We start from the raw sequence: 20,840 nt of genomic DNA, 5'->3' as shown, positions 1-20,840 counted from the left end.
CGAGAGAAGTCACCTCAATGAGAAGCCTGCAAACTGCAACTAGAGAGTAGCCCCCATTCACCACAGCTAGAAAAAGTCCTTACACAGTGATGACCCAGCTCAGCCAAAACTAAATAAATAACTCTGAAATCTTTTTTTGATTATTTTTTCCTAATAAAAGTTTCTTGGCTCCAATTAGGGCATCCTCGGTGGCACCAATGGTAAGGGACTCACCAGCCAATGCAGGGGTCATAAGAGATAGGGGTTCAATCCCTCAGTCAGGAAGATTCCCCTGGAGGAGGGCATGGCAAGCCACCCCAGCATTCTTGCGGAGAATCCCCATGGCCAGAGGAGCCTGACAGTCTACAGTCCATGGGGTTGCAAAGAGCGAGACCTGACTGAAGCCACTTACCACACACATATGCACAGGCTCCAGTCAAACACATCGAGTCAAATTTTACCAAATGTTCTGAAATCCATGAGAATTTGAGAAAAACTGCCTAAGTTTTTATTTTAGATGTTTCAAATGAAGTGAATTTACTACCCTCTTTTAGTATTTGTCAGTTATGGCTTGAATAGCCAGAATTCAATAAAATCATTTGTTCCCTCCCTAAAAGAAAATTAAAAAGAAAATCACATTCCTTAGGACCCCCCCACCCCCTGCCAATAGGCTGTACCCTCTTCAGAGCATCAATTGGCAGCAGCACCGAAGGACGCACTTGACCTTGGACCTTTGGAAGCCGTTAACTCTGTGATCATCTCTGGTGGCCAGCAGGCCTCTGCTGAGAGTAGATAGAGTTTTCCAGGAATCATCGAGAAAGATGAGTCAGTCTCATTTCATTTCCATATTGAGGATGAATGCTCAGGGTCAAATTATTAGATTTTTAATTAAAGAAAGGAGCGAATCGATTGTTCAGATAAAATAGAGAAAGGAGGTTAACACATCTATAAACTTGATATTGCATTGCTGTATATATACATACCAAGTGAAAAGTTGAGTACCAACATTTGTATTTTTTTATTTTACCTGGTTTTATTTTAGTTCATACTCTTCATCTACACCTGAGAGTCTCCACCCCTACCCTCGTTTATGTGTGCATATAACACACGTTTTTGTTTGTGTGTCTTTTCTATTTGGTATCTCCTGTCCTAAAAGAGTATCTGGCACCCAGTAAGTATAAGGCCAATATTTGTTGATTGAATCTAGAAAAGAATGGTACTGATGGACTTATCTGAAAGGCAGGAATAGAGACACAGATGTAGAGAATGAACCTGCAGACACAGTGGGGGAAGGAGAGGGTGGGATGCAGCACTGACATATATACACTGCCATGTGTAAAATAGAACACTAGTGGGAAGCTACTGTGTAGCCGAGGGAGCTCAGCTTGGGGTTCTGTGATAATCTAGGGGGTGGGGTGGGCGTGGGGCGGGAGAGAGGCTCAAGGGGGAGGGGATAAATGTATAGATATAGCTGAGTCACTTTCTTGTACAGCAGAAACCAACGTGACATTGTTAAGCAATTACCCTTGGATTAAAGGTATTTTTTTTAAAAATGAGAAAAGAAGTTTAAAATTAAAATTATTACTTGTGAAATGTTTATGAGAGGAAATAATCATATTACTTTAGCTGTAGAGTTATGTAGAGATAAAAGCATGGTGCCTGAATGTAAGCGTTCAATAAATAGCAAACAGTTTCTTAAGATGATGATGGCACTCTGATGTACCTGGTATAGATTATTCTGGAGTAGGCATTAGGTTTCCAAGTAGGATTTCACTATCAGTTTGACTGTATCAAGTAAGACTTATATAGAGAATACTCAGAGCTTGGGCCCCAAGCATACAGTTTTCCATGTCACCTAATGGAGCTCAGAAAGAAGTCAACTAAAGTGGTTCATTCTCCACTGATGGTTCCAGTATCTTGATGGAGAAAAGAGATCTCAAAATGATTAATGTTATAGAGAAATGTGCCCACATGTGGGCATAAGTTACTCTTTACCCAAATGACTTTAATCAAAGATCCACCGCAATAGGGCTAGGCCATGTCAGGAACAGACGACCACAAGTAAGTAGATTATTTACAACAGCAAAAATGCAGGTGCCAACAACAGAACTTAGCATTTTGCTGGCAATGGTTTTCTCTTGCATCCTTTTTTTTCCTCGTGTGTTAAGGAAAAATTACTTTTCATTTTTGTTTTTGACCTTACGTTTTAGAAAGTATTTTGGTAGCATACAGGACTTTGTGCCATTCTCCATAAATTTAGTTCAAAAAAACAAACAAAAAATGGACAATTCCAGTTGTTTGTCTTTTTCACCATTATTTGCAATTATTTTCCTAACAACACTGAAGATTTCAATACTGGCCTGTGTTTTCTTTCTTGCAATGTTTGGAAGTAAGCTTGACGCTTGGAGTCCCTGTCAGCATCTCTGCTGCTCTACGTTGCAAATTTGCATGATAGATTTACTGGGTCCAGGAAGAGTTTATTAACCTTCCTCTAACAGAGTAAGTAGTTTTAAAGTTTTTACATCTAGCACCTAACTTTTACCTATAACAAGAAACAGAGAGAGAGGGAGGGAGAGAAAGATTGGTTTACAGAAATTCTGAGATGCACACCACCATTGTATGCAGGTGTTCTGCATTGCTTCTCCAAATACAGTTATAAAAAACACAGCATGCTTCCTATTACTTATTGATTCACATATTTCACCCAATATATCTTTTTAAGTTTTATTAAAAGACTAAATGATCTCTGTGTCTAGTTGCCTTTCTAATATATATTGATAGATGATTTTGTGGCTGTAAAGGCAGCCGGAGGAAGTGTCGATACATGGATGTAATTATGCATGTCTATGTTTACATTCACATATATTCAAACCATTTAATGTTAACATCTGGAAATAAATCAACATCGTCTATTTTATTATCATGTACTTGACAGTGAGGTGGTGGGTCACTGCAGTCATTTTATCACCTCTGCTAATCATTTATCTTGAATTATGTATTTGTTTTTGTAACTCAGTATGTTTTATATATCTTGGTCCACTGTCAAAATAAATGCATAATTTATTGTGACCAAAGCACAGACTGAGGAAAAGAATCTCAGGAGACTGTTCTGGCTTTGTAGTCAAAGCATTAACCAAAGATAACACAATCTTAATTCCCATACCTGAATCCTTCAGAACACTAACTCATGGATGACTAGGGTCATTTTATAGGGATATTCTGTCCATTGTTCCACAAGTATGGGGAGAGTTACAGTTTGATTTTCTTGGGGAAACAATGAACATATTATACCACAATGGGATGGGAGAAAAGTATGTATTTTTCTTTTGTCTCTGATGGTAGCTTATATCTGACTAATTTTCAGCACTGAGAATAACTGCAAAATTAGAGGAAAAGAAGGTATTCAAAGGCAATCAGTACTTAAGCCAAACTACCAGAAAGAAAGGAGACAAACTGAAGTGATTCAATTTAGCACTGCCTATTTCCTTCCAGGCTTTAACTGATTCAACTCATAGAGCATAGAAACCATGTAGAAATCAGTGACTTGGACTTTACAAGTGTCTCATAGGACTGTGGAGACAATTGTAGTTCAGGGCTACCAAAGTGTCCAGAAATGGAGAGACCAAGTCTACAGCAAGGAGGCATTTGAAAAGAAGATATCAGAGCATTATGGGTGGTTTTCTCCCATGATGCATTTAACAAATCTTAACACGTACAGGAATAAGAGGATTTCATTTCCCCCTTTAGCCTATTAATTAGTTGGGGCAAATAAAAAATTAAAATTTACAAATAAAAAAATATACATAAAAGTAAAATGAGAAAGAACTGATGAAGAAAAATTTAAAGTGCAATTCCCAGGTGGCTCAGTGGTAAAGAATCTGCCTGCAAATGCAGGAGATGAGGGTTTGATTCCTGGGTCAGGAAGATCCTCTGGAGATGAAAATGGCAACCCATTTCAGTATTCTTACCTGGAAAATCCTATGGACAGAGGATCCTGGTGGGCTACGGTCCATGGGGTCACAAAAGAGTTGAACACAGCTTAGCAACTAAACAGCAATGACAACAAGAAATTAAAACCCAGATATAAAATCACACTAATGAAATACTCCAGGCAAGAATACTGAAGGGGAGCCCTTCCCTTCTCCAAGGATCTTCCCAATCCAGGGGTCAAACCTGGTTCTCCTGCATTGCAGGCAAATACTTTACTGTCTGAGTCACAGGGAAGATGCCTATAAATAAACTACATACTTTGTCAGAGTGGGGAAAAAAGCATCAGTTTACAAAACTTTTTTTTTTTATCATAAAGTGAAAGTGTTAGTTGCTCAGTCATGTCTGACTCTGCAACGCTATGAACTGTAGCCTTCAAGGCTCATCTATCCATGGGATTTTCCAGGCAAGAATAGTGGAGTGGGTTGTCATCCCCTTCTCCAGGGGATCTTCCCGATCCAGGAATCAAACCTGGGTCTCAGCTTTGCAGGCAGATTCAGAAACAAACCTCAAGTATAAGAACACATAAAGACAAATGATTGTAAGAAGATCTATGCAAATTAAAACTGAAATGCTTCAGCTATAGACTAAGGAGAAAGAAATATTACCAAAGATAAAGAGACATTTTTCATAATGATAAATAATTAAATTTAACAGGAAGATATAACAATTCTAAAGTTATATATACATAATAATAAGATGTTTGCCAAGTACATAAAGAAAAAAATGACACATACAAATGATTAAACAGACAAGTCAACACTTGTAGATGGAAAAATTTTATCCTACAACTCTCTACCAATCAAACAAGTAAACAAGAAATTACTAAAGATAGAAAGTATTTGAATATCATGATTAGTGAACTTGTCCAGTTGAAATGTATATAAACACTGCTCTTGAAATTTACAAAAATACGATTACTGCCAAACACACTTGAAACATTTACCCAACATAGCCAAAATTAGACCATAAATCAAGTCTCAGCACTCAGAGCACACTTTCTTAACACAGTGGAGTTAAACTAGAAATAAATAACAAAAAACTGTCTGAAATTATCCCAAGTATTGGAAATTAAGTCATGCATCTCTAAATGACTGGAAAACAGAATAAAATCACAGAGAGAATTAGCACATTTGAAAAATGAATGATAAGAAAATAATGACATGACAAAACTTGTGAAACACAGCTCACACAGTGCCTAGAGAGAAATTAGCCTTAAATGTCTGTATTAGAAAAGAAGAAATGCTAAAAATCAGTTATCTAAGCATCCACTTCAAAAAGGCTGAAAGCCAACAGAAAATTAAAAACCAGTAGCGAGGTGAAAATAAATATAGGGTAGAATGTAATGAAATTGAATACAAACATACAGTCCTGAAATTCAACAAAGCCAAAAACTGTTTATTTGCGATGGTAAATAAAGCTGATAAAATCTTGCAAGAAATTATTTGTGAAATTATTTGAAAAAAGAGTAAAGGTACAAGTAGCCAATATCAGAAATGACACGGAATTCTCTGCTGGTTCAGTGGTTAGGACTCCGCACTTCCACTGCATGGGGCATAAGAAAAAATGACAAAGGGGGCTTCATTATAGATTCTATAGATATTAAAAAATAACTGAACATTATTAATCTAGGTGTGGAATGAGAATTAAAATCTATGAGATGGACTAATAAGTTGAAAAATGCAGTTGGTGCAAATTGGCATATGTAAGAAAAAGAAAAATATGTCTTATCATTTTCTCAACTGAATCCATAATTACTGACTCATAACACATGACTCGTCATGCCCAAATGAACCTGACACAAACTTTATCAGAGAGAAGTAAAAGAGGGAGCATTTGCCACCTTATGTCACAAAACCAGCATAATCTTAATGCTAAAACCTGACAAGAGTATTACAAGATAATAGAATTAGTAGCCTGCTTCTCATAAACAAAATCCTAGTAACATATTAGCAAATCAAAACACTAATATAAAAATATAATATTACACAGGGAATACAAAGACAGATGATAACTTTTGAAAAGTCTATTGTTAATTAAAGTACTGAGGGAAGAGAAGAGAAAACATATGATCATTCTCAACAGATGTATAAAATGTTATATATTCATCTCTTGTTCATGAAAAAGCTCTTTGCACACTAGAAATAGAAGAGAACTTAATCTGATAAAGGATAGCTACAGAAAACAAACAGGAAATATCAGACACCTAATGGGCAAAATATTGAAAGCTTTCTTCCTGAGATTGGAAATGAGAAAAGTTGTATACTACTGCTACTTTTATTCAATTACACTGAAGGTTTTGGCCAGTACAATAAAGTACATGTAACAAATTAAAATATAAATGTTGGAAAGGAAGAAATAAAGTTGTCACTATTCAGAGACAACATGATTGAGTACATAAAAATGAAAACAGCAAAGTTAAACTTTTACAAATAATAAGCAAAGTTTGCATGCTTGTTAGAGTTAGAAAATAAAAATATGATTTAAAATAATACAACCACCATTCAGAAAATAGAGATACTACTTATAATAGTAAAAAGACTAAAACTAAATAATGACAAAACCTAATGAATGAAGTATAAGACTTCTAAACAGAAAACTACAGAACATTACGGAGAGAAATTATGTTCAGTCACTTCAGTCGTGTCCAACTCTTTGAGACTCTATGGATTGTAGCCATTCAGACTCCTCTGTCCATGGGGATTCTCCAGGCAAGAATACTGGAGTGGGTTGCCATGCCCTCCTCCAGAGGATCTTCCTGACATAGGGATCAAACCCGTGTCTCTTACACCTCCTGCATTTGCAGGCAGATTCTTTACCACTACAGCCACCTGGGAAACTGATCTAAATAAATGAAATATAACATTCTTCATGATTTGGAGAGTCAAATGTAAAATATGTCAATCCTCTTTAAATTTATTGGTAGACTCTTTGAGCTATCAATCAAAATTCCAGCAGCTGTGTGTGTGTATATATGTGTGTGTGCATGCCCACAGTTTGGCAAATAACACTCAAATTTGTAAAATAAAAAGTAAAGAGAAAAACAATGAAGGAAATATTTTAAAAGAAAAATTGCTGAGCTTATTATATTCATAGCAACTATATATGATCTATTATAAAGAGTTAATAAAAGAGGGTTGTATGAGCACAAAGATAGAAAAAGAGACAGAGAAAAGAGAATTCCAGGAACAAGTCTGTACAAAAATACTCAACCAATTTATGATAAAGATATGACAGGTGAACTTACAATAATATTGATTGTGAACTAGGTATACATGAGTGGATAAAATTGAACCTTGGCCTTTAACTCAGACCATCAATTTTAGTAATCTTCAGTGAGATCAGAGATGTAAATGTAAGAAAAGTTATATCTTCTAAAAAAACAATAATTTTCAAATCCTGGGTTATTTGCATAATTTGCATTAATTACTTGCATAATTAATGAATACATTGCAAAAAGTATTAAAGTTAATAGGAATGAAGACTGATGAATTCAACTTTATTAATTAAGAATTTATGCTCATCAAAAGTTATTATTAAGAGTGAGAATTAACCCAGAGACTAGGCAAGATTATTGTGATGCTCATATCTAGCAAAGGACACATATCCTTAATATATAGTATGGCTATCTATTATAAAAACATAGACAACCCAATTAAAACATGACAAAAAGTGGAATAGATCATTCACAAATAATATATCCAAGTGGCCAGTAAGCATGTCTTTAACATCAAATCATCAAGATATTAATTTTAAAATAAGAGAAAACTGAAATATAACTATACATCTCTGCAATGGATAAAATTAAAAATGAATAATAAATAATTGACTTTTCCAAGTGTCTTAAAGACATGAAGCAGCTTGAACTTTTTGCTAGTCAGAGTGTAAATTGGCACACCCACGTTAGAAAAATATTTGGAAGCTTATGCTAAAATTGAAAGCGACCATATTCTATAATCTTCCACTCTCTTCTTTAGTATGTTACATACTGGAATCCATGTATTTACGCATCAACAGAAATACACAAAATATTTATAGCAGCACATTTCAGAATAGCGTGAAACTGAAACACCAGTATCCCAAATATCCACCAGTAAGAGGATACATGAATAAATTATGATATCTGTATACAATGAAATTCTTTTCCAAGGAATGAAAAAGAGTGACCTACAACTGCCTACAATCACATGAATGAATTTGCAAGGAGCATATTGAGCTAAAGAAGTAAGATACAGAAGTGTGTACTTTATCATGTTCTGAAGAAGGCAAACTAATATATTGTTCAGAAACAGAGCAGGACTTCTCTGTTGGCCCATTGGTTAAGAATCTGACTGCCAATGCAGGGGATATGGGTTCAGTTCCTGGTCTGGGAAGATCCTCCATGCCCCACAACTACTGAGCCCACACACCAGAGGCCATGAGCTGCAACTACATAAGCTTGCATGCTCAGAGCCAATGCTCCACAGCAAGAGAGGCCAACACAATGAGAAGTCCATGCACTTGTGACTATAGAGGAGACCTAACTCCCCTGCAGCTAGAGAAAGCTGCACACAGTGACAAAGACCCAGGGCAGCCAAAATAACAATAATAATAATAATAAATTTTAAAATGAAAGAGAGTAGAGGTTACCTTGAAGGGCATAATGACCTAGAAGGGGTACATGGAAACTTTTGGGATGCTAGTTATGCTGGATATCTTGATCTGAGTGATGGTTACATGGGGTATGTTCATCTTACAAAAATACACTGGAATAAAATCTTGAGATTTATACAGTTTATTGTTTTCATGGCTTACTTCAAATACAAAAATTGCTCGTACACTAAAAATGTAAGGAAATTACCCAAATAATTAAAAAGTATATTTCTAAAGATAAATTTACTAACAAAACTTTCATGTTAATAGAATAATCACACCTTTCTTTGCTGTTATGATTAGGATAATGTATTGTTTGGGAAATGGTCCATCTTAAAAGTATGATATTGTAAGATTGTCTTTGACAAGTGCTTATCTAAAAGAGAGCCTGTGGGGAATCAGTTTTGTTTGTTCCTGTGTGTGTGTTTGTTTTTTTGTTACTTATTGATGAAACTGCTCTGGACTAATATTTCAGCGTTACTACTTCCTAGCTTTGATTAATATGGGCAAGGTGACTAAAGCCCACATGATTTCTTGGCACACTGGATGTTCACAGATGGATATTTCTTTTTTTTTTTTTTCATTTATTTTTATTAGTTGGAGGCTAATTACAATGTTGTAGTGGCTATTTCTTTATTACCTACTCTGACATGTGAGTTATATAAATTTCAGTCTTAGATACACTGAAAGCAAATTCTTAGATACACTGAAAGCAAATTCCCATCTAAGAAAATAATGTCTTCATGGTAAGCCAACAAACCTCAAAGAGATACTACATAACAGATCATGCAATACATGCTGGGGAGTTTACAATAATAGTTTTCTTCTCTGATAAAATGTGTGTGTTTATGTGTGCATGTACAATTGTTACTGTAAGCTGCTGTTGAATGAGCATTTAAACTGAATATTAGATAAATCTATATTCCTTTGAAAGTGTGAGTCTCTATTATTAAGATTCTAATATATAAAGGATTTAAATTGAATTGCATTGTGAGAGTAATCCCAAGAAATTCAGCTCCAATAATTTTGAATCAATCCTATTTGAAATAATAAGGGAGGAAAAAAACACTGAAGATTTAGTAATGGAAGCATAATGCAATTTTTGTTGCCAGAGTAGAATTAGAGAATTTGCAAAGACTTAGATTACTAAAGGAGACATAGGGAATAATAAACTCATTACAGAACTTTGATGCCTCGCCTCTTATAGTATGAAAAAAGATGAGATGTACAAGAAGGGTTTAAACATGCACTTAGGGCTGTGAAAGGAGGGAGTCGATATATTCCAGTCACAAATTCAGCAAGAGTAGTACACAGTAAAAAAGAGACGTGTACATAAAGCAAACACATAAAATGTGTGTGCATACACACACAACACAAAATAATATAGACAACAAAAAGAAACAAACTGATAAGCAGACATAAAAGTATCTTGGGAAGCACATTAGTATACACGGTGAACTGTAATGTTGTACACGTGAAGCTTATATAATGTTATAAGCCAGCGTTATCGTAATCTTCAAAAATACCCAGAAATCATAAAAGATGAATCACTGGTTTATGTAAATCTAACTTAGAATTCTAGGAGACTTATTATCCAAAAAAAAAAAAAAAAAAAAACCACAGGTCTTGTCAGTTTGGTACTGGCACAAACAGAAATACAGACCAATGGAACAAGATAGAAAGCCCGGAGATAAACCCACGCACATATGGGCATCTTATCTTTGACAAAGGAGGCAAGAACATACAGTGGGGCAAAGATGGTCTATTTAACAAGTGCTGCTGGGAAAACTGGACAGCTCTGTGTAAAAGAATGAAATTAGAACACTTTCTAACACCATACACAAAGAACACCCTACACAAAGATAAAACCCAAAATGGATTAAAGACCTAAATATAAGACCAGAAACTATAAGACTCTTAGAAGAAAACATAGGCAGAGCACTCTATGATATGGCAAAATCGTCTATGGCCCACCTTCTAGAGTAATGGAAATAAAAACAAAAATTAACCAGTGTGACCTAATTAAACATAAACTTTTGCACAGCAAAGGAAACTGTAAATAAGGTGAAAGACAACCATCAGAATGAGAGAAAATAATATCAAACGACAGGAAAATGAAGCTGACAGGGGATTAATCTCAAAAATATACAAGCAGCTCAGTGCCAGAAAGACAGGCAACACAGTAAAGAAGTGGGCGAAAGACCTAAGCAGACATTTCTCCAAAGAAGACGTACATATGGCTAATGAACATGAAAAAATGCTCAGCATCATCCACTATTAGAGAAATACAAATCAAAACTACAAGGAGATATCACCTCATACTAGTCAGAATGGACATCATAAAGAAATCTACAAACAATAAATGCTGGAGAGGGTGTGGAGAAAAGGGAACCCTCTTGCACTGTTGGTGATAATGTAAATTGATAAAGCCGCTATAGAAGATAGTATGGGGCTTCCTTAAAATACTGAGAGTAAAACCACCATATGACTCAGCAATCCCACTCCGAGGCATATACCCTAAGGAAACCAAAATTGACAAAGACAACATGTAAGCCAGTGTTCACTGCCACACTGTTTACAATAGCTAAGACATGGAAGCAACCTAGATGTCCATCGACAGATGAATGGATAAAGCAGCTGTGGTACATATCTAAAATGGAATCTTACTCAGCCATAAAAAGGAACATGTTTGAGTCAGTTCTGATGAGGTGGATGAACCTAGAGCCTATTATAAGAGAAAAACAAATATCATATATTAACTCATATAAATGGAGTCTAGAAAGATGGTATGGATGAACTTATTTATAGGGCAGCAGAGGAGACACAGACATGGAGAACAGACTTATGGACATGGAGGTTGGGGCAGGGGGAAAAAGGAGAGGGTGGGTTGTTTGGAGAGAGTCACACAGTAACACAGGGTATTTTACATAACCATATGTAACATAGATAGCCAATGGAAATCAAACCAGGGCTCTCTGACAACCTAGAGGGGTGGAATGTGGAAGGAAGTGGGAGGGAGGTTCAAGAAGGAGGTGACATATGTATACCTGTGGTTAATTCATGTTGATGTTTGTCAGAAACCAACACAATATTGTAAAGAAATTATATTTCAATTAAAAATAAATACTTTTTTTTTTAGAGCTAGCCACAGATTTTATTTTTAGCTTCTTAACATCATGAATGTGAATCCAGTATTTTTTTTCATTTATTTTTATTAGTTGGAAGCTAATTACTTTACAAATACTTTTCTTTTAAAAAAGATCTTGGGGAAAAGTTTGGCAAATAGTGCATATTTATAAATTTTAAGTTAAAGTAAAATGTTAATGAAAATAAGACTAGTAAGAGTAGGCAGTATTATGTAACCCCTGGAGGAGGGCGTGGCAACCCACTCCAGTATTCTTGCCTGGAGAATCCCATGGACAGAGGGGCCTTGGGGTCACAGAGTCAGACTTGACTGAGTGACTAAGCACACAGCACAGTATTATATAATGTATTAATGTAAAAATGGAAAGTGTAATAGTTCTGTTCCCATAAGTACTAGTTTTTCATTTATAAACTGCCATTAAGGTTGTCTTTATATAGAATGTGACTGTTAAAGCTTCACATTTCATAAACTCTTAGTGTCTGAGAGGTTCATAACATCAGTCCTTACTTTAATGGCTCTAAAAATTTTTCCATAGAATTTTGCCACCATAAATGTGCTTACCGTATTCTTTAGGACTTCAACTCTTGTGAGCCGAAATAAGGACACTGAAGGTTCATTGTAGAGGGTAGGAGAAGGTGGAGTGAGAGCTTGCCAAGGACTCCAGTACATGGAGGTTCACTTAAGATGAATGTAATAAATAAGAGACCTACACATTTTCTCCCCTTTTAGAGAACATTTGAAAATGCTGGTGCCAAACAGCATGCATTTTCACAGTCAGTAGGGAAAACAGACAGAGGTCAGTGTCACCATTTAAGAGCTGTTTTCTCCGGAGAGTTTAAGGCATTTTCAAATATGTCTAACTCCACAACTTTCACAGTGAGAGAAAGCATTTCCCCACCTTTCTTCTGAGAGGTACTACTTGATTCCTACAAAAGATATACCTTACAAGTTTTGTTTATTTGATACTGAAGCCACCATCTGATTAAAGTTCTCATTTTGTTGGAAACTGTTCTAAATATGAAGGTGATTTTAAGGAGTAAAACAGAATGACTCCTCTTTACAGCCTGGCTTACTGGCACTTTCACAATCACATAATCAATAATTGTGAAAATTCTGGTGGTCAACTGGTTCCCTTGATGCTGAAATTCCTTGGTATGTATTTGAGGGAAATAATAGATTGTGTTTTAATTGATGCATCAGTACAGTTGCTATGATAGTGAAAGGGTAATGCATAAAAATAATACTGTAAAGAGAAAAATCTATCAAAAATATTCCCAACAGAATATTGAGTAGACTTTCCTGGGCTTATTAGGTCCCTATTAGTTATCTATTTTATATATAGTAGTATGTATATGTCAGACCCAATCTCCCAATTTATTCCTTTCTCCTTTTACCCCCCTGATAACCATAAGATTGTTTTCTACATCTGTGAGTCTATTTCTGTTTTGTAAATAAGTTCATCTGTACCATTTTTAATTAGATTCCACATACAAGTGATATCTTTGTCCAATAAAAATTTTAAAAAATTCCCAACAGCTTTCCTACTCTGCTGGTGTCCACTGGTTAATTATATTTCACCTCATTTCTATGCTGTTTAATAATATATGGATTAATAAACCATCACTAATGATTTAGAAATTATCACACTATTTATGGGCAAAATGTGCATCAAAAAGTTTTTTTTCCTTAGTCACCAGAGAGCCTCAATTCACTATTGAAATTATTTTCCAAAACCTTTTTGGAAACTTCCATCCGTTTTATTTTAAATTTCCTAAGATGCTATCTTTTCTATCATATATTCAATTCAAATCATCCTATTTTATAAACTTCCACCATTCCTCTCATCCCTACTCAATTATAAATTCTCTTATTTTGCATTCCCCCTGTTGACTGTAATTTACTGCTCATGCCTTCCACCCTTCTACGCGTGGAAGGCTCAAGAATTATTTATTGAGCCCACCAGTATATCTAAATTTGTCAAATTATTTTTTCTCTCTTATAGCCTGAAAAGGAGAGGCTGTTTATTTCAGTTGATGCCTGCAAAAAACAGCAGCTTGTGGAAACTAGTTAGAAGCAAATTCCCAAGTAACGTAGACTTGGCAGTATTCCATTACCTTTGATTATAAAAGGGCAAAATTAATGGGCAATTCATGAGGCTATGTGACAGAGAGGTGACAGAAAGTCACTAAGATTCAAATGGTAGAAGTCAAGGAGTTGTTTATACCAGGTGCCATTTCAGCCTTTTTCCGTCATTTGTGAAAAGAGTTGACTTTTGTGGCCAATTGAAATGGGCTTTTCCTTCCAGACCACTTTGTCACATCTCCTGTGTTTAGAAAATTAATCTTTAATGAATGCTAATCAAGTTTCTAATTATAATATCTTTATATTTAATGTTTGTGTATCAGATGAAAGACGAACATTTGGGGGCCAGTCACAAAGGACATGAATAATTTTCTTAGAAGCGCACCTAATTAATTTTATTGCTCTATAATATCTTTAAAATTTGAACTCCCATCATTTCATTAATTTAGATAAAAGTGAATCTTCAGCATGTAAATATGACACTTGTGTCGAAAATTATGGTAAGATGAAATAATTTCAATCATGCATGTTCATCTAATATAGATAATGATAACACATTTGGGGATATTTGGGGGATATATAGCACTAGTTTATTGTTATATTTTATTGGGGCTTCCCAGATAGCTCAGTGATAAAGAATCTGCCTGCAGTGTAGGGGCTGCAGCAGATATGGTTTTGATCCCTGAGTCCAGTTCCAGGGAAGATCCCCTGGAGGAGGGCATGGTAACCCACTCCAATATTCTTGCCTGGGAAATCCCATGGACAGGGGAGCCTAGTGGGGTATAGTTCATGGAGTTGGACATGTGTGAAGGGACTGAGCATGCACGCATATTTTTTTGTTTTCCTCTTTGTTTGGCCAGTTTCTAAAAATATTCAAAGTGTCTGAGACATTCATACATTTAAGAAAACAAATTAAACCATAACTTCTCTTGTCATAAAGCTTACTGCTAACTTTTAAAATTGTAATCTCATCCAAAAATATTTCAGTGACTAGCCAATGATCTTATGCTCATGATCTTGTAACAGTATTAAGTGATAGCTCCCAATCCTGTATTACTCTTAACAACAACAACAAAATTAGATGGTATTGTTCTAGGAATCTGGGCCACTGGATAGCTAAACACCTACCTTGTTCCAGATCTTACAATAAGAGAAAACCATGTATCACTTTAATGTTGAGAGTTATCCTAAAAAGAAGCTTATGGAGATTCTCTATCCTGTATGCTTGAGTTTTACCACTGACTGGCCATCTAGATCTAAGAGATAACTACATTCATTACAAATGTGACATTAAGAAAAGAGAAGAATATGTGCCTTGGCATAACTATCCTTCTGCCAAAATAGTGAGGGTAAAATCTGTATATTCATGTTTGCCTTTGAAGTGTGTGTGTGTATACAAGACATAAGAGGGAAAACAAAAATATCACATTTAGTAGACTTTGCCCCATTAACAATTTTCAGTGAATCCAACTTGATAAGATCAACATTTTCTTCACTTTTCTAGGAGCAAAATCATGTTTAAAGAGTATGATAGCTTTTTCTTATACTTATAGTCTTCTAAGACAATGCACCTATTATTCACTGCTCAAGTCTGTGTTGATCGTCATCTGTTTATGAACTGAATGGTTAATGAGACTAAAGCATAACAGAAGGCTCCTCTAATCATTTATATATACAAAAGTTGGTCTAAAAATGTGGCAAGGAAGAAATGATTGGTATGTAAATAAATAAGCAATAGTTCTCAAGGTTGAATTACAGAGAATTATAAAATAAAATCAATCAATTAAAGAGGTTTTGCTAGGGTGAAATAGAAGTATAAGGAAAAATACAGAATTTAAATTGTTTAGTTTCACAGAGAGGCCGATTATTAGTGCACTTCTGAGAATATCAGTGATGGCACAGCCCATTAGATTTAGCCAGGTTGATTTTTATATTCGTACTCAAACTTTAGTCAAACTTGAAATACATACAGCAAGTCTATATGCATTCTTGAAGAAACAACAGTGATTAGTTACCTTACAAATAAACAAAATATATTTTGTTTTAAACTTCATTAATATAATACTGTGTGCATGACTCATGTTTGGAAGGTCAAAACTACATTTTGGAGTCTTGGAGTTGAATTTAAATTGATATGTATTGGTAAAGACATGTAGCCATTTGAGCATCCATCTTCACATCACATTACCTATTTCACAGCTCCTTAGCGAGGACTGGATGAAATGATTCTAAGAAATACCTTGCACTGGACCTGGTCCACACTGCATGTGGACAGTGCCGACACTTCCGATTATGAAACATAAAGGCTCTAAGACACTCCTGACTATGTGCCCACTATGATCTGAGCACTTCTCACTTTTTCTCATATAATGTATATAACAGCTCTGTAACTGCAGTGTCAAGGTATTGAGTTTCAGTTTCCTCAGGAATAAAATGAGGTTAAATACCATTTTCAGAATCACATTGGTAGTGGAAGACAGAGATGGGGCCCCAAACTTTGTTTCCTGCAAACACTAGATTGCTCTTTATACTTCAGCAACTACTATTGAGCTCATGGTCAGACTAGAAAAGAGATGTAAATCTTTAAGGATATAATCAGACCTTCTTTCAAATACCTTATAACTCATTCATCTACCTGATTCAAGTAGATGAAAGGTACAGTGTAAGTTTCTTGTCTTAGGGTCACATGCTACAAAAACTTTCCCTTACATTGAAACTGGGAGCTGCATGCATCCCCTCTGAATGGGAATGAATTAATTCATCAGACATAATAGAGTAAAAGAAAAAGGAGTAGTAGAGGTGAGACATTTAAGGTTACTGGTGTGATTTTTGGGAAGTGAGATTATGTTCCATTACTTAGTGGTTGGAATTCCAAAGGATGATATTCATCCATCCACAGTTAATCAAATTAGAATATTGCTGAATAGCCATTGTAGTTAACCCAATTCAAATCTCGTAGCATTGCCAGTGGGGTTAACCAACTACAAATTTGTAACATGGCTCTGATTATTTGGCATGTGCTTTAACATACTCTTATATTTAATGGAACAAATGAATATTTGAAGGTTTCAGAGGTCAGAATTTAATCAGCTGTCAGAAAGAAGAGTTTGATATATCAAATACAAGTCTGTTTCTTCATATTCAAAAGCTAAAGATCTATCCTCTCTCGACTTGCTTATAAATATTCAGTGCCACAGAAACACAAATAATTCTCCATTTTTCAATGCATTCTGTGTCATTTACACATGATCAAAAGATTATTACATGGTACAGTCAGAGTCAAACAGTATTGCATTTATTACAAATAAAAATTATCATGTGGTCAGGTTAGCAATGTATTAATGAACCTTATTTCTGTGCATGCATGTGTGTGTTTGTCTGTGTATAACTTTTTAAATTTAAGGACTTAAAGATTAAGGATTATGCATTAAGTTCTGTGCTACTGGAGTTGACATGGAAAGATTAAAAGATTATTATCTGTTTACACTGATGAAAATCTTTATGAAAATGACAATATTAAAATAACTTGGCTTATCTAATCCAAAAAGATCCCAGGGTCAATTTTTAGTACAAAATAAAACTCATATAAGATATGATTCCCTATCTTTAAGATTATCCCCTTTATCTTTATTAAAGATACCTTCTCAACAGTTAATGTGGTTCTAGCCGTTTTTGGGTTTTTGAGGTTTATCTTTATTATATAGTCAGTCAAACAAATAATAGTGCAAAAATGGGCTGTGTTCTACCCAAGATAAACAAAGAGGTAAACCTTAGAATTATTTTTCCTTTCATACAATGGGCTTTATCAATAAAATAAAGCTTTCTTCATCTAGGAAGCCTCTTTTAATTTGTTCAGAAACAGTCTTATCAAGCTAAGCTCCAGCAAATGGTGTTTAGAATAGTAATTTATACTTTTTTTTTAAAGCAGCCAAGCGCTTGCTATTTTTCCTTGCTGAATGGTCAGATTCCATAATCAACCATGTTGAAAACACCCTAATTAAGGGAAGTTGAAACAGACACACAGGCTTTCGAGAAGAAAGTTGAGTTGCACGTTAAAATGCAATATCCTCAATGCTGATGTTATTTTTTCCTTCCCATAGGGAACCACAGTCAGATATCCCGAGTACCTGTTGCTATTAAAGTGCTGGATGTCAATGACAACGCCCCTGAATTCGCATCCGAATATGAGGCATTTTTATGTGAAAATGGAAAACCCGGCCAAGTAAATATCTCCATGTTGTTAATGCTGAATATGTTTGTATACCACTGTCTCATATCTGATTAACCTGCATTAGAGAGTGCATTTGCATCATTTGCAACCTGCAAAGTCATAGGCAAGAATCATCCACATGGGAGAAGAGAGGGAGTATTTTTCTTTCCAAGATGTTGTTCTCTTCTGACTTATGACCAGATTGGCTCCTGAAAAGGAATGGCCCACAGTGCCATGAACCCGGAGCCAAAAAAGATCTTAAAATATCTCGGGATAAGGATGATCACAGGGGAGGTCTTAGAGTAACGGGGCCAAAATGTTAAACCTTCAAATGACAGGAAGTGAAGGGGAAAAAAGCCCATGGGGAAGGCATGTTCGTTTCATATCAAAGGTAGGAATAACACATAATAGTGGAACCCTAGGAAGACCAGTTGTAGGAAGTGCATTTTTTAAATCTGTTAGGTGTAGCTATATTTAGATAGACATAAGACAAACAACATGTTTTAGACATGCAAGTAAAGCATCTGATAATTGTGTATTGATGTGTATTGATGGAACTTTTTTTTTAACCTCTCTTATATAGTATAGATATAAGATAGTGGCAGCACAGGGAGGAAGGAAGGAAGGAAAGAAAGGAGGGAAGGAGGGGAGGAGGAAACGGGAGAATGAAGGGGAGAGGGAGGCAGGAAAAGAGATAGGGGTGGGAGAGAGGGAGAGAGTTAAGAAAACAATAGCAGAAACGAGATCTGTTATACTCTGAATGTCATAATGCAAATAGTCTATGTAAAGTTCGAAAAAAACCACAAATGTAATAGATTTATTTTAACAAGGCGCCAAAGTACTGTATGTTTAAGAAATTTATCGTTTTTCAACTTCCTAATTTATTTCTGGATGGTGACATTTTAATTTAAATAAACAGCAGCTGACAGCATGACATTGGAGTTGTTAATCCAACTATTCTTGTGCCTCATGTGGGTGTTAGGAATGCAACTTACTATTTGCCAAGCATTTACCTGACAAGAGTCAGATTTTTTCCACCTAAGAAGGGAATTGCACTGTGGCTGTATAGTTTTATGTACTTATTGCAGAAGATCAAGTTGCTGTTCCCCTATAAAACAGTGGACATTTTCCCCAGACTACTCTCCTCTCTCTGAAGGATTAGCATTGTTTCCATCCACTGAAATACGACACAAACACATGCGTTTGCACATAAGTTAAAAGCTAATATTTTAATAATAAAATCAATTTTAAATACTAGGTATCATATATGTTATAATCAAAATATTTACCTTCAGCAGTGATAAGCCAAAGGCCAAGGCAAAGGTGACCTCTTTTTTGAAATACTACTCTAACATTAGTTTCAGTGTTTCTTAATCTCATCATGTTGAACTGCCCTCTACTTGTCTTATCCTTTGAGCATTTTTATTTGTGATCCTTTGAGGATGGAGTGTATATACATGGCAGTAAATATCATTTAGCTAAAGGTGGTGAATGGAGTTGATGGAGGGAGTTTGGTCAAAATACATGCAAAGTCAGGATATGGTTGTGTGGGCCAGATTGTTGCTGGGTGATGTAGCCAATCACAGAGTTATGCCAGACATTTTTGATTATATAGAAACTGTCAAATGCTTTAGAATTTGAATAAAGCTACATTGTTCATGCAAAACTCATCACACAAGTTCAGAGAGTCAATGGCATTGATATTTCAAAAATTCCACATTGGCTTCACTTGTGATATTGACATGCATGCCTTTGGACCTCCTGAAATATGGAGGTTTACCTTGTGGATTTTGACTGTTTCCAAGGTTTTAATGATTCCTCAGCAGTTTTTAATCCTCAGGGGAAAAAAAATGCACTGTTTCATCACCTTTCCTATACAAGATCAAAATAAAAAACAAAAGTCGATTCTTTGTTTTATGATTTTTGCAAATCAAAATGAATGACTCTGTGAAAAAATGTTTGTTGTGTGTGTACACTGCACTATCTTATCCTCAGATGAAAGTTTAGGCATGTTTATTTGACTTCATATTTACATGAAGATATCAGATATTTGTCTGTTCAGCATAATTTTTTGAACATATGGCTGACTGGTTGATACACACAGTTTAAATAGCTCCTGAATTCCTTGAATCCTTTGTGCTAGTCAGAACTCATGTTTGATTCATTACATCATTCCCAGGTCACTTTTAATGGCTCAAATATCTCATTTTTATATTTAACATTTTCAAGAATTCATGTTTGTTATCCACACTAAATAGTGTTCACTTATATAAGTTCAGCACGGATGCACTTTCCATCATGTTTCATCCTATCACATGACTCATTTTGAAATTAGAATATTAATTATCACAGTCTCATGCCAAAAAAAAGTCAAAAACTGAATTAGCACTAAACTCAGTCATCTCCATATTTTTCAACAATTAATATCTGCTTTATAACAGCCTCAGAGAAAGAAGTGCAGGTGACTTTGAAATGTCTGGTTTACCTGGAAGATATGGATTTAAGGTCTGCTGTCTGGGAGATGATGCAGCTGGATATCATTAGCAATAATCAAGCACAAGACATCAAAAAAACCCAATCTGTAACAAACCTTCTGCATTGGGTGACCCTCTGTAAAGAGGTTTCTAAAACATCTCACAGAATGAAAACCAGTTGCAACATGAACACAAGAGAATGCTACTGCACTTGACTGTTCTCCACTGGACTCATTTAAACAGAGTCTAAAATACAGAAAAAGAAAGGAAAACCACCTTCCTCTTGTCTAGGCATAGATCCCTAGTTCATGGTACACCTGTGCTAAAATTG

The 20,840-nt window shown here is 35.3% G+C and overlaps 1 protein-coding gene across 2 annotated transcripts in view; it reads left to right on the top strand.

Moving 5' to 3' along the window:
* CDH8 (cadherin 8) overlaps window positions 1–20,840 on the top strand; it is a 395,613-nt gene that overhangs the window by 295,152 nt on the left and 79,621 nt on the right. For both annotated transcript variants that reach the window (XM_065925450.1, XM_065925449.1), the window contains one exon: window positions 17,926–18,047. In XM_065925450.1, coding sequence (XP_065781522.1) covers window positions 17,926–18,047 — 122 coding nt within the window. The remainder of the gene's footprint in view (window positions 1–17,925; window positions 18,048–20,840) is intronic.

This window comes from Muntiacus reevesi, chromosome 2 (genome assembly GCF_963930625.1).
Source record: "Muntiacus reevesi chromosome 2, mMunRee1.1, whole genome shotgun sequence".
Classification (NCBI taxonomy): domain Eukaryota; kingdom Metazoa; phylum Chordata; class Mammalia; order Artiodactyla; family Cervidae; genus Muntiacus; species Muntiacus reevesi.
This window is presented reverse-complemented; position numbering and strand designations above follow the sequence as displayed.